This window comes from Teleopsis dalmanni, chromosome 2 (assembly GCF_002237135.1).
Source record: "Teleopsis dalmanni isolate 2A chromosome 2, ASM223713v2, whole genome shotgun sequence".
Lineage (NCBI taxonomy): Eukaryota > Metazoa > Arthropoda > Insecta > Diptera > Diopsidae > Teleopsis > Teleopsis dalmanni.
The window spans coordinates 148,312,144-148,326,624 of record NC_051847.1 but is presented as its reverse complement, the minus strand read 5'-3'; the positions used below and the strand labels follow the sequence as shown (position 1 = coordinate 148,326,624).

The 14,481-nt window shown below is 29.7% G+C and overlaps 2 protein-coding genes across 3 annotated transcripts; one reads left to right on the top strand and one right to left on the bottom strand.

The window, feature by feature from the left end:
* Positions 1-4,849: 4,849 nt before the first annotated feature.
* On the top strand, positions 4,850-9,771 carry LOC119680653 (cytochrome P450 315a1, mitochondrial). The gene is made up of 7 exons (XM_038093580.1): positions 4,850-5,399; positions 6,923-7,132; positions 7,217-7,425; positions 8,171-8,535; positions 8,739-8,951; positions 9,228-9,443; positions 9,523-9,771. Exons 1-7 carry the CDS (start codon positions 5,152-5,154, stop codon positions 9,640-9,642), a joined length of 1,581 nt encoding a protein of 526 aa, XP_037949508.1. The 5' UTR covers positions 4,850-5,151; the 3' UTR covers positions 9,643-9,771.
* LOC119680651 (sphingomyelin phosphodiesterase 4) lies at positions 9,743-14,452 on the bottom strand. 2 transcript variants are annotated; one of them, XM_038093576.1, is made up of 10 exons: positions 14,135-14,452; positions 13,710-14,009; positions 13,119-13,643; positions 12,779-13,062; positions 12,557-12,716; positions 11,577-11,665; positions 11,173-11,491; positions 10,995-11,117; positions 10,812-10,934; positions 9,743-10,052 (listed from the first exon to the last, which is right to left on the bottom strand). In XM_038093576.1, the coding sequence occupies exons 1-10, from the start codon at positions 14,159-14,161 to the stop codon at positions 9,750-9,752; spliced, it is 2,253 nt and encodes a 750-aa protein (XP_037949504.1). In that variant the 5' UTR covers positions 14,162-14,452; the 3' UTR covers positions 9,743-9,749. The 2 variants fall into 2 exon arrangements, with proteins under 2 accessions (XP_037949504.1, XP_037949505.1); XM_038093577.1 differs by having other exon boundaries at positions 12,779-13,041.
* Between the last annotated feature and the right edge of the window lie 29 nt (positions 14,453-14,481).

Sequence of the window (14,481 nt, the reverse complement as noted above, 5' to 3'; positions counted from 1 at the left end):
GTTGTATAGAACCTACTTTACAGAGTTAAATTGACTCTTTAGTAAGGATATACATCTTCAGGAATGTACGGAGCGGTACACAGATCTATGATCAGTCATCGAATAATCAACGACACTTGTGAGGAGTACATAAATTAGTCAAAGAGAAGGGAGGGACTTCGTAGAAATCCCTTAGCTAAGAAAGAATAAAAGTGCCCAGTTGCATTAACTCGAAAAAACCTCAACATAAGACATTTTCAACAGGCTATTCTGTATGTGCATTAGCATATGGCGTTCTAACAGCACATGTGTGGCTCATTCTTCATTCTTTTTGCAAGATCTACAGTTTGCAGAATACACAAAAAATTTAAAAAGACCTTGTGCCAAGGAGTTGTACTAGAAAATAAAAATTTTTGGCAGTGTTTTTCCAGTATTTTATCTATAGATCATATTGTCGAGAAGGAATCTATCCGCTAACCATCCTGAATACCCTACAGCGTTGTTCTGCTCTAATGAGAATACAGAAATATTTACATATATCTAAGAATTATATGATTAACCAGACAATAAATATCTTCTGATTTATATATGACAACTTTAAAATGATAGCCAAATTATGAAATTATAGCAATTGTATATCCGATATCACAGTCGTAACTTAAGTCTCAAAACTTAGTAAAGCTATTAATGTAAAATTTTAAAAGAAAAAACTGTTTGTTTTTGTTTTTATTTTTATTTATATATTTAGTTTATGTAAAATTATTAACACTTCGAACTTTTGATGTCTTCAACAATTTGGGTTTTACGAGTAGTGCTGGACAAATAGCCATAAAATATTGGGTGCCCTCGTACATGAAATATTGTCGTACATCATTGAATTAGAAGTAATTGTGTTTATCTGTTAACTCAAATCTGTACGGGTCATACATACATACTTGATAACTGTCAAAAGTAATGTACGACTCCCGATAATATCAAATAAACTAGTTACGGGTTTCTTTTTAGCTTCCATCAAACTAGGTATATATGATTACTTCTAGCTATCTGCTATTGTTTAAATGGGTACTTTACAAACTATAGTTCATGTCTAGTCTAGAGGTCGAAGTGTTCTAAGCAAAAAACTTATTATAATTCAAAATAGTATTTCAGCTTAAAAACATAGATGCAAGTATTTTAGAAAACTGGTATGCATTAAATTGCAAAATAGATTTATAGGTAGGCGTAACTATAGTTTTTTATTTCAAAACTTTCCAAATTTAGAACTTGTCTATTACTTTAAAACCAATCATGATTTGTTTCCATATTAAGTATACGATAATAAAGTTTCCTTGGAATAAGTTGAATTAAACTAGAATTAAGTGTTATCACATCTGTTTCTGCTAATCCGTAATCTTCGTTCTCTGTTAAAGAAAACTTCTTCTCTTCTATTTTATTTAAAAAGTTACCATCATTCAAATTTGGACCCAAAAGAGTAAATAGGTATATCTTCATTTAAGATTTATTTTTCAATGCACCCTATTAAAACATAGTTGTTATTGTTATTATCTATATCTCTATAGATATCTATAGATCTATACAGCATATAATATGAAAAGGAATTAAAAATATATATACATGGCTCAGGAAATGGTTTGGCAAAGCGAGTGTAAAAAGGGAGGGCACCGTTGGGAACATGAGTGGTGTAGGGATGGGTGGATTTTTATGAATCATTACTAGTTCGTCCTAAACAAACACGTCTTGAGTAAAAAAATTCTCGTTTTATTCTAGAACAATATACTGAAATCTAATATTCTATTATTAAAACGTCAGTATGTTATATATACTTTTCGATTTATATTTATAATTTCAGTATGATCAAAATTATAGTTAAATCTTCTGAATTCCCTATAAATTATGCTTATACAGCTCCTAAAATGCGAAGTAGATGTAAACGACGGGCATGCAAAAGAAAAACTAATAAGCAGACTATTCCCAAGAGAAGAGCATGCAAAAGACGACTACGCAAGAAGCCAGTTTGTAAGCAGCCAAAATGTAAGCGGCAAGTACATAAGCGTCAAGGGTATAAGCAGCAAGTTTGTAAGAGACAACAACAAAAACAGATAGGATGCAAACACAAACTATGTAAGCGACAAGAATGTAAACGGCCAGCATATAAACGACATTTACATACAAGAAAATCCTGTGAAAGCAATTTCAATATAGAGTTAGTCTGGAAGTTATTACAAACTTATAAGCCCACTACTCGCGATATCTTTCGCTGTATGAAACCAATCGAGTTGAAAGAACTATGTATTCGCATACCATGTTATGTCGACTTAACGCGCTGGAATCCTCTTTATGATATTGAGGAAAAGTTGTGGGAGAAGGGACGTTTACAAAAGAGATGCAAGTATTGTAAGCCTGGACTGATACTTCGTACCTATAGACGGCATAAACAGCATTGTACTTATTCCAATGAAGAGATACAAGAGTCACGTTTTACTGATTGGATGCTACGTAAAAAGGATAATATACTAAATTTACGCTTATGGGCCTATGATCGAAATGCAGTCAAACGCTGTAATTTCTAAATAAGGCTTTCGTAAAAATATATAAATGCATGTATTATTTTAAAATAATATATATTTTTTTATAGTTTTCTAAATAAAAGTCTAAAAAACTGTATTTGTTTATTATCAATAGTACTGAATTATTTTAGAAACATATATTTTTTAGCCGATTCTGCACATATACATTTGAATACAGATTTTTAAAAGTCCTATTGTTTAAATAGTGTGTCTTAATATGACGTAATTACATAAAAAAAAATATTTTTAAAAGGGTACTACAAAACAAATAAACAAACACATCCATCGCTCAATAAATCAATAAATTACACAAATGTAGAAATTTAATGTTTCCATATTTTTTGGTTAATATACAAAATTTTTGAATATTACTCCAATAAACAACCACGTCTGGTCGGTTGGTTGCTTTTAGCGATGACAAAAACTTTTCTGTCCAAGTAGTGCTTAGCGCAATTTGTTCCAACAACCTCGTCTTAAGAATTGATAAATTGATAAAAGAAATTATTTTTCGAAAATATATGTTTGCGATGCTTACCGGGATCCTTAGGTCGTTCAAAACCCTTAGTGAAAGGTCTCATCTTGCTGGGTTTGGCCATAAAAAAGAAAAGAATTTGGTTGTTTCCTCTTCCTCTCAACTGGTACTTAAATGTTTCTAATGAATGCCTACTGGCCAGGGAACTATCTGCACCGCCAATTTTGACATTCGGTACTGTATATTATGTCTAATCCATTTTTATTCACTGTTATATTATTTACTCAATAAGCATATCACGTATTGGACTAATTGGGCGAGAGGCTGCATAAAAGACCTTTCAAGTCGTAGTCCATGTACAACCTATCTATAATAATAAAAATTATAAGCATGTCATTAGTTATTTAATAAAAATTACTTAAATTTACTTTGTGATTTTTTCGCTTTGCATAGGGAGCATAGGTAAATCTGAGAAGTACTTACATAATAAAGGTTATGTTGAAACATATATTACTGATTCTGTGAACTAGCAACTAATACAAATACTAATACACATCATACATAGTATAATGTCCGAGAAGGAAAATTTCAGAATATAACTTAAAAAACCACGACCCATACAACTTTTCTCCATCATCCGATATATCGATCTTTGTATCTTTGGTTATTTTCCGGCAGCTGTGTGCAGTAATTAAAATCAGATTTCTAATTAACTGATCGTTTTGTTTAAGCAATCAAATAAACGTTTAAGAATTTAATATATTAAATTATATGTTTGCTTGTAAATTTATACAAAGGGAAATTCTTTCGAATGTGACCCCTCTTAGCACACTTACTAGATATGTTACAACTATGATTAGTGGAACAATTTGTCTTAAAATTTATCGACTTTTTAAATGAAAAATAACTGTATTATTACTGTAAGAGATAATTATTGAACTGTGTCAGTTAATAAGAGGAAAGATCATAGTTTAATGTGAGCTGAAGAAAGAAAAATAGGCTGGTTATATTGTAAGATTGTCTAAAAAGACTAAAGTGTAACATTTTAAGAAGAAACTTAGTAAAAAAAACAAGGATTTGTTTATTCGGAGTAAATAAATTAGAATAGAAAACTAAAAGTAATAAATTCAAAAGAATGGAGAGTAACCGTCTGACAGAATTCTAGGGTTTCTGAATATTCGTGATTTCGGATGCCCATACCTTTTACCTTTTTACATAACCTCTTCACTACACTTTAGTTATTTAGATTAACAGATAATCTAAAGATGACATTTTCTTTTTTCAGGAATAGAAACAAAATTTTATATATATAATATATATATTCATGAGTTTAATTATATATTGTATTTATGAATAGATTATTTCTATTAATTTTAAAAATATTTATTAATCAGGAAAATCTATAGTGCTTCCTTCCGTTTGAACGAAAGAAACATAAACAGAAAGGCTGTTATCAAGAAAATTCGATCACGGATTCAATTCGCGTTTGTTTACTGTACCCTTCGAATTTGATAATCAATCACATACATATGTAATATATCTTACTCAATTTCATAACATTTGGTTTTATTAAGTAAAAGTAAAAATGTGTATTTACTTACTTGTGTCGTATCAGCATTATAAATTTGTTTTGTCACTCTTAGCGGATATTTAACTAATTTCAATTTCCAATGCGGTACTCTTTCCTTTTCTTTCACTGTACCCTGTCTGGCGTGTAATGCCAGCAATAATTTTTAATCCAAGCGCAACTGAAGAATACAAAAAAATATTTGTATCTTTTATTTATTTTACTTTTCACTTATATATACCTTCTTTACAGCGAAAAGAATTTTAGCACTTCAGTCTTAGGTGAGATACTTAGTGAAGCGTTTGTATAAGCGCAACATTGAGCTTCAAACGATTTTTTATTTCCTTTGCGTGAGGCTTACTCGCAAATCGCCTGCCGCGCTTTATTACTGCTAAACTTAGTTCATTAGCCGTGTGATGACTTGAGTGCAGATACATTTATTATACACAATTTTAACGTGAAAATAAAATAACAAAAACAGTAAAAATTGCAACAAATCGCATATCGCTAACTCAGCTTGAAAAAAATAAAACGTGCTTGAAAGTGTATCTCTTAAGTTAGTCAGTATGTCTAATGCACGAAAATTACTTTCATATATTTTAAGATCCCTGAAGAGTCTTTGGGTTAAGATCTTAATAATATTTAAATATCGAACCTCATTGAAATACCGTACTACAAGACAAAGTTCTGATAAAGATAATACTAATAAAACTTCGAAATCGGATTATCATATTGTGCGCGCAATTCCGGAAACCAAAGGTCTACCAGTGGTTGGTACACTTTTTGAGCTAATGTCAGCAGGTGGAGCTGCCAAGTAAGGCTTAATAAGATTTTTTTATAATAAAATAACAATTTTATAAATAAATATATTTAATAATAATTTAATATATACCATTATGATTATGGACTAGATTAATTTATTAATATATCTGCCAAAAAATACCTTAATACAATATCTTTATTATATATATATATATATTTATATTTAATATATTTTATCTTTAAGATTCTAGAATAAATTAATTAACTAAATATTATTCTGTTTATATAAATATATAAATAAATAAATATAAACATATATTTTGTTAATATTTTTTTCTGTAATCGACATCAAATTTAACATTAACACAAATCTTGGAATCACAAAACTTATCCCTTGATATAATAATTAAGGTCCCGTGTTGAATAGCGACAACTCGATAGAATAGAATTGTTCAATTGGTGTAACTGCCACATTAACCTGATCTAAATTTTACGATATCAACCTGATTGTGTTATTATTGTTATAATAACACATTGATGGTGGGACCCCATCAATACCGACAGACTAGAATATAAAAAGCACAATCAGCCTATTATTTCGAGAACAAGTAAAGATGTAACTTAGTAACCAGGATAGGATTTTGGTTAAAAGAAAATGCGAAAAAAAAGAATTGGGGAGGATTACAGGTCATATTTATAAATATAAGTCTTAAATACATATATAGGTATTTATAGGTCTTAAAATCTATATAAATGCAACCAAACTACAGTTTAATTCAAGCTCAGATTATGAATGGCGTTGGACAGTTGAACAAATATGCGATGTTGTGGTTTCAGAGAGAACTGTAGTAACTGTTTATAACATCGCTATAAGTGTGCTTTAATCAGTAAACGCTGACATAACACCGCATGAAAAAACACATTGTTACAATAATATTGAGAAAAAATTTTTGTAAAAATAAATGGGGCATCCTATTTTGTAATAAGATTTAACAAATGAAATAATCAAAAGTTTAAGTTCCAAACTAGCCACTGTTGGAAGTAATATCCAACAATGGCGTCTGCGACATCAGCTATGCGAATCCTATTGCATTTCGAATTTCACTCAATGCCAAAATAATATAAGTTTACGAAAAAGGGATCGTAGTTCAAACAAAATGTTTTAATCTCATCCATTAAAAAAAACAATATTATCTCATTCTGTTTAGTAATAACAATATTAAGGAGTCGATGTATTCAGAACTTTTTTAATTACTGAACTACATCTCTTTGAGTTGGTCAAATATACCAAATATTATAGAAGGAACTAAATGTCTAAGAAATTACCTACCTATATCAGTATAATAATAACATAAATAAGATAAATTCTTTTAATTTATATTCTATTAAATTAGATAGAAACTAATTTCTACAAACACACAATTTTATTTAATAAAATAAAATTTTTATATTATATTATTTTTATTTTAAAATAAATTGGTTTGAACGAAAATCTGAATAAAAATATAATAAATTAAAATTTTTAATCTATTTCAAATTTAATATTCCAAGACAAAATTTCAATTAAAATTGCAGATTACACGAATATATTGACAAACGGCATGCAGAACATGGTCCCATCTTTCGAGAACGTCTAGGCGGCAAACAGGATGCTGTATTTGTCTCATCAGCAAGTCTAATGAGAAATGTTTTTCTTCATGAGGGACAATATCCACAGCATCCAATACCAGACGCTTGGAAACTTTATAATGAAAAATACAAATGTGAACGTGGACTATTTTTTATGTAAGTCAGATTTCAGTCTGAATTTTTATTAGTATTTAAAAGTCAAGAGTTTATTGTAGTGGTATAACTATTATATTATTGCAGGGATGGTGAAGAATGGCTACACAACCGACGTATTATGAATAAATTTCTAATCAATGGTAATTTAAATTGGATGGACGCATATATTGAAACTTCTACAGAGAAAGTGATCAATAAATGGAAAAAGCAATGCTTAGCTCTACAACCAGAAAGTGAAAATTTTATAAAAATATATGATCTAGAGTTGCAACTTTATCATTGGGCTGTTGATGGTAAGAAATTGTGAACTACGGTTAAAAAGTTTAATTTAAAATTTCAGCATAAATTAATTAAATAAATAATAATAAAATTAATTGTTTTAATAGACTCTTTAGGTTTAATGAAAATTATTACAATTTTAGAAGCTTATTTTGTATTAACATATTTATATGGTTATATTTAATGACATACCCATGATTGTGCCAAGAAAGAGATATACCCGATATTATGTGTAGATAGTGCATTATACCTTCTTCTTCGTCATACCTTCTTCTGAATGCTTAACTTAACATATTCGTTAGTTAAATTTAATTTCGAATTATATTGATCTTTATACGATGAGAAAAAATTCATTTGTAACTTTTAATTCCTTAAATCTTATAATTAGAGGGTATTATAAAAGAGTAAGGGACAGATTTTTATGTCAAAAAAGACGCATAAAGGATACTGCATATAGTTAAGGAGTCATGTGTTAATGATTTATTACCACTCATTAGGTAAGATGTTATGGATTGAGTAATGCATTGCATTCCTAATATGTTATTTCTCATTCACGTATATAAAGCATATTTTATATTGTAATATTTTAATTTCTGAAGAAAATATATGGTCCGAAAAGATAAAAAAATATTTTATGGACTAAAGTAATATACTATGTAAGCTACTGGAAGGAACGTTTTCTTCGATTAAATTTTTTTAACATGTTTTTATAACAATAATTATTATTAACAATATTTTGATTACTTTTTAATTTTATAGTTGTATGTACTATTATGTTTGGACCCAATTATGATAACAATGATGAAATACTTACTGGTCTTTGTGACTTCTCTAGAGTAGTGAATAAAATATTTAAAAGTAGCTCTAACCTAATGAACTTTCCACCAAAGTTGGCAAAATTATTGAACTTAGAAATATGGACCGAGTTTGAGGAACATGTCACCGATGTTCTATTTAGAAGTTCACAAATAATTGACTTGTTTATAGAGCAGATAAATGAGGAAAATGAAAAGGAAGAAGTACCAGATACAGCACCTATTTTTTTTAAACTTAAAAGTGCCGGCATGAGTCATGAAATGATCAAGCGTATATTTGTGGATTTAGTTATAGCAGCTGGAGACACTGTAAGTATAAGAAGTTTTTTCTAACTTAAATTTAATTAGTTCTGTGTCCATAAAATCATTAAAAAGAGTATATAACTTGGAATGATAGAAAAGCGGAAAAGGCAAAATATGAAACAAACTACAAAATATAAGCATAAATATTCATAAAATTGAAACAATAATTAATACATCTTTTAAAACTTATCATAATTATTATCTTTTAGACTGCTTATACAACCGAGTGGGCTTTATATTTGCTATCACAGAACAGTTTGCTACAACAAAAAATTTATAAGGACATACAACAAAATGCAGCAGAAGCTCAGCTTGTTAATGGGTTACTTAAGGAAACACTTCGTCTTTATCCAGTAGCACCATTTATAGGTCGTTACCTAGCAGATGATGCCACACTTGAAGATTATTCTATTGAAAAAAATGTAAGTTTCAATGATCGATTAGAGTAGAAGTTATTTCATTGATATTTATTCTATAAGGTCTTATAAATAATTTCAAATCAGTTTTACCTTAAACATATTCTAAAATTATGTTTCCTACCACTAAAAGCTAAATCCAATATTTCATAGCATTTTTTTTTAAATCTATCTAATCACTCAAAACCAATTTATAAAATTTCATCTATTTAAAAATTATTAATCTAAATAAATACAACTTCCTTAAATTTAATATATTATTTTGATTCCTACTCACCGCAGACCCTAGTTTTACTTTCACTGTACACGGCTGGTAGAGATGCTAAACACTTTCCTCAACCCTTCACTGTTATGCCGGAACGTTGGAAGCGTAATGAAAAAACTGGTGAACTTAAAAATGTTCTACAGGCCCATGGTACACTACCCTTTGCTATCGGTAGTCGTTCTTGTATTGGCAGGAAGATAGCAACAAATCAAATAAAATCTTTTTTAACTGCAGTAAGTTACTGAATATTTATAATTCGTTGCCTTATTTAACATTTTTTTTTTCAAATACATTTTATTTTAATTATTTCAGATCTGCAATAATTTCCAACTAAAATGTCTCAACGAGAAACCTATTGAACGCATCTTACGCTTGGTTACCGTGCCCAATGAGCAATTGAGATTATCTATAAAATTAAGACAAGCATCGTAGATTTTGTTAAATTCACATTCATATATGTGGACACATATACTTTATTTTTGATATATTTATAAAAAATTTTATGATTTTTATATAAAAAAATTATCAACTTTAAAATTTTATGAAAATATAGCTAGCACTAAAAAATAAACTACATATAACAACAATAAGCACAAAATTCCAAGACTTGGTGCATGCCATATAATATATCCTAATACAAAGGATAAAAATACAACAAATAAAAATCTGTAAGAGGCCATAGGACGCAGACATACTCGCGCTGGTAATGGTTTTTCAATTAATTCCTGTATACCACGCGGTCTATCAAACCATTTTGCGGTCATTGGTGGCAGGACAAGCTGACGCAATAGTTTACCATAAAAGTCGCTTCGATTATAATTTCTTCTTATGCCATCCCCATACTGAAAAGAGAAAAAACATTTAATTTAAAAAATATGTAATAATAAGGCTTTCTAACTTTTCTAATACATCCTAACTTTCACTCATATGGTATAATATGAATAGATAAATAGTTCAACTCTATTCAAGTCTTGAGATTAATATTGAGGTTTTAAATAATTTTATTGTAGAAGATAAGTATTACATTAAAGTAGTCTCTTGTTTTTCGGGTTTGATGCTACATATGTACATAGATTATATAAGTGTCTTGAATTGAAATATTGATAATCCTCAAAACTTCTGTATTATATATACAATTTGTATACAATGTATACAATTTATATATCACTTGGAGTATTCTTTTCAGTAGAAAAACGTATTCTTTTCAATAACATACATACGTAACTCTCGATACACATACATATATTTACAAACACAAGGGAGGGTCTTTTTCTCTCACAAGCGCAAGTGCTCTCTTATCTGTACAATATTATTAGTCTAGTTTTCATTTCTTTACAAAATAGTTGCTCTAGGGTCAGTAGAGTAATAGAATAATAAGAATAACTCTACAAATACAGTTTTCTTAACCGATAGAATTGCTGATCCTTTCAGTGTTCGGTTAAGCGAGCTTTCACCGTAAATATAAAATATACGTAAATATATACAAAAATGTGCAAGAGAACTGGTGATCCCCTTAACTTAAATTTTTACCATAAATATAAAGTGTACATAAACACATTCATAAATACAAAAATGTACACATATATAGAATTCACACGTACCCTATTATTAATTTCATTAGACACTGTATGTAGAAACCGTACAATAAATGGACACTCATATGAGTGTATATTTTCCAAAGCGGGGTCAATAGTTGATGTTATATTTGCAGTATTTCTTCGCATCTAAAGACAAAAAAAAATATTTATTATTTTATATTTGTTGTAGAATATTTTCTAACATACCATTTCTGGCGTAATTTTGGAAAGATCGAAATAATTGCTGTCGTCAAAAATAGAAAAATTTAATTGCGAAGATCTATTTATAATTGGTTCAAGTTCCTCCACCGATATATTGGGTAATTCAATCTATAAGTAAAATTAGTTAAAAGTTATAGTAATTATATTTATAAAAACAATTTACTTTAAACATTTCGCTTAATGCGTTAATGATAGAATCTAGAAAGTCTGGTATTTTTGTTAGTTCTTGCAACTTTAGCACATCTGGGGAAACTTCTTCAAAACAGCTAGCAAAAAGTTTACGAAACAAGCCCAATGAGTTTTGTTTTTCTTCCATATAATGTCTTGTTCGATTAATTTCATGCTGCAGATGAACCCGTGAAACGTAAATTGTTTTTATGAATTCTTGAATTTCAGCAACTACTTCTTGTCCAAACAATGGTGTATAAACTTCTTCGTGAAAGAAAGCATCCCAGTCTGTTATAACAGACGATGTGTTGTGTCTGTAAATAAAACCAATATTTAATATACATCCTCATAAATGGACAATGTGTATTTTTTGTAATTAACTTGTAATAGTATGCATACCTGTGAACTGTTTCATAACCTAACGTGTTCCCCAGGTAGACTTCTTCAGCATGCAAAATTTTCTGCATAAACATTGGTTGACTGAATACCTATAAGTTAAAATAAAAAACCGGTACGACTGTGAGAAGGATACAACCTTTAACTAAACTTAGTATTAACTGACTAGAATTTATTGCGTATAATTTATAAATTCAAATTGCGTGACCAATTTGCAAATCCGTTTAGGTAATGCATTTGTTTATCTGCCAACAACCATTAATTTAGAACCAATTGATTAATAGATTCATCCGATTTTTTAAGATTACTATTTTTATTTGTTTCAGCGACGAAGTACCTTTATCTGAAATATAGCCTTAAATGCAATCTTTCAAACACGTATTTGTTAGACATAATTGGATTAGTGTTGCCTGAGATATGGTTATCAGCACCATATAGTTATAAAAAACTATTGGGTGATTTTTCAAAATCACCCAATAATATAAGACAAGTAAAATTCTCTTTGGAATCCAATTTTTTTTTAGTTCTTCACATACTATAACCAATATTACCTAATATGCTCTTCACTTAGAGTTTCTAACGCAAACTTAGAGTTTCTAACGCAAGGAGTCTAAAGTATTCGTTTCCACTCCATATTTGCTCTCAAAGCAGCTCCAAACAGAAATTTAAGTGAAACATACGAATAATGACAGACTTCTATAGAAATTTTTGCGACTATGCGAATATTTTTGTAATAATTCTGCTACAAAAAAGAGTGAGCGTGAAAAAACGTAACGCCTTTTCTTTCCTACCCTAAAGATTGTGAAAACAACAAAACAACAAACACATGTACAACAGCAATAACTTTAAAACTTTGAACAGTTAATAAATGTTAACTCCCAGCGTACTGTAAAATTTGTATAATTCTAAATAAATATGTTGTACTTAAAACAGGCCCTATAAATTCCACTATAAGTAGTAAAAAATATTTAATATATATTTACCTTCACCAATCTCTGCATCATAATGCAGTTCCGATATATAGTAAAGTCCAAACGCTTAAAACGTGGTAACAAATTGACGAATATTTGAGTATACATAACAATATTATCCTGTATGAAATTATCGTAACGACTGTGTATACCGAACTCGGGACGATGTGGTCTGAAAGTCGCATACCGATATTATGCATTAATTGTATATAATTTGAAGTATATAAAACTTACATGCTAATTTGTGTTTCATACGTATATCGCCAAGGTTGTATATAACTAAACCACAATTCCAACACAACAAGTAATGAACTATCCAAAGGCCAACGGCTGAATATATTTTTAATAAATGGATATATGTGCGCCTTCATCATCGGCTGTGCTATTTTACGCAAAGGAGCCAATCCTGAATGATCTATATGTACTGAATTAGCAAAGGCATGTATGTGTTTGATCAGCACACGCACGTGGCGTATAAATTCGCTGCTAGGTATATCCTGCGTAGCATATGAATATTTCTTTTTATTTTATTAATAATATTATAGTAAATATTTTATTAAATACACTTATTTACCGCATTTTCTCCAATTTCATAATTGAACCATATATCAATAAAAAAGTGTAACACTGACTCTGTACGCCAATCGCATGCTCGCATAGATTCTTCGTTTCTTGCCATTTGATTAGAATTGCCAGTCGCATTTGTGTCATCACCAGCAAAAAGACTTGATTGTGGTATTTTTAAAAAACGTGGCTTACGCACGGGTTGCATAGGTTGCACAGGTATCGGTTGTGGTGCTTTTATAATATTGCCTATATCAGGAATCACTACACCATCAGGGTGGCTTGGTAAAAATGTACCCAAATAATCAGATGTTAAGAAAAAATACAGCGTTTTGACACGTTCATTTTGTACTTGCAGTGCTGCTGGATACCATTTGTGCAACGGAAATGTTCCATGTATAACAAAATGTAGCATATAATAATCAAAGGCATTCAATGATAATGAAGCTACTTGCCGCCGAAATGGATCCACATTTAAAACATCTGCATAAAATCTAGAATAATGACCTGATTGCATCAGTTGCGCTAATTTAGGCTGCAAATATAATTTTGTTCCAAATATAATTCTAGAAAGGCATATTTTTATTGTATAATAACATACCGGCAACATATTTATGCTGAAATCAAATTTAATGGCATCATTTAACAATCTATAGCATACACGTAGCATAGGTCCTTGTGGTGCAAAAAATGTATATATCAAATCAAAACAACCAGATGTATTTTCTTTAGTGCTACCGCGTAAACCCCAACCAAAACCACCGGTGCCCACACCAAATATCGACTGCACCAAAGCGGGAAAAACATCTTGCAACTCACGTAAACTACAATGTTGAAACAAATTGGGCAGCTCGTGAACTCGTTGCACGATAGGTGCAGACAACAAGTCCAGTATTCGACTCTAAAATTATGTAGAAAGTCATTAATTAAGGTTATATTAAGCGTAATTATTTATAAACAATGCGGGTGTGCAACAATCGCAAATACAAAATATATATACAGTTAGTTACATATGTATGTACATACCGTCAAATCTTCATCGTAGAATGTCATTTTATGTTATAAATATTAAATTAACTAATTGTGAAATTCCTTCACGTCGCAAATTAAAAGTTACTTTGGCTATTTGTTTGTTTACAATGCGCCACAATGCTTCAATAACAAAACAACAAATAATGTATACCTTGAATGACAGCTAAGGGATACAGGGTTGCCAAAACCACAAAGAACACTGAAAAATTTATGTTATACCATTTTGCCAATTTCGACCAAAGTGCATATATCGTATTATAACATGTTTTTTAAATTTAAACGATGACTATATTTTTAAAATATGTTTGCAAAATTTTTTTTAATATAAAAAGTAGAAATTT

What these genes read in the sequence shown, in the direction of transcription:
- LOC119680653 (XM_038093580.1), top strand. Translation starts at nt 5,152, where the DNA reads ATGTCTAATGCACGAAAATTACTTTCATATATTTTAAGATCCCTGAAG. An exon ending in TCAGCAGGTGGAGCTGCCAA is followed by an intron (nt 5,400 to 6,922) that starts GTAAGGCTTAAT and finishes TTAAAATTGCAG; the next exon opens with ATTACACGAATATATTGACA. An exon ending in TAAAATCTTTTTTAACTGCA is followed by an intron (nt 9,444 to 9,522) that starts GTAAGTTACTGA and finishes TAATTATTTCAG; the next exon opens with ATCTGCAATAATTTCCAACT.
- LOC119680651 (XM_038093576.1), bottom strand. Translation starts at nt 14,161, where the DNA reads ATGACATTCTACGATGAAGATTTGACG. An exon ending in GGTTATGAAACAGTTCACAG is followed by an intron (nt 11,492 to 11,576) that starts GTATGCATACTA and finishes TTTTATTTACAG; the next exon opens with ACACAACACATCGTCTGTTA. An exon ending in CCAAAATTACGCCAGAAATG is followed by an intron (nt 10,935 to 10,994) that starts GTATGTTAGAAA and finishes TTTTGTCTTTAG; the next exon opens with ATGCGAAGAAATACTGCAAA.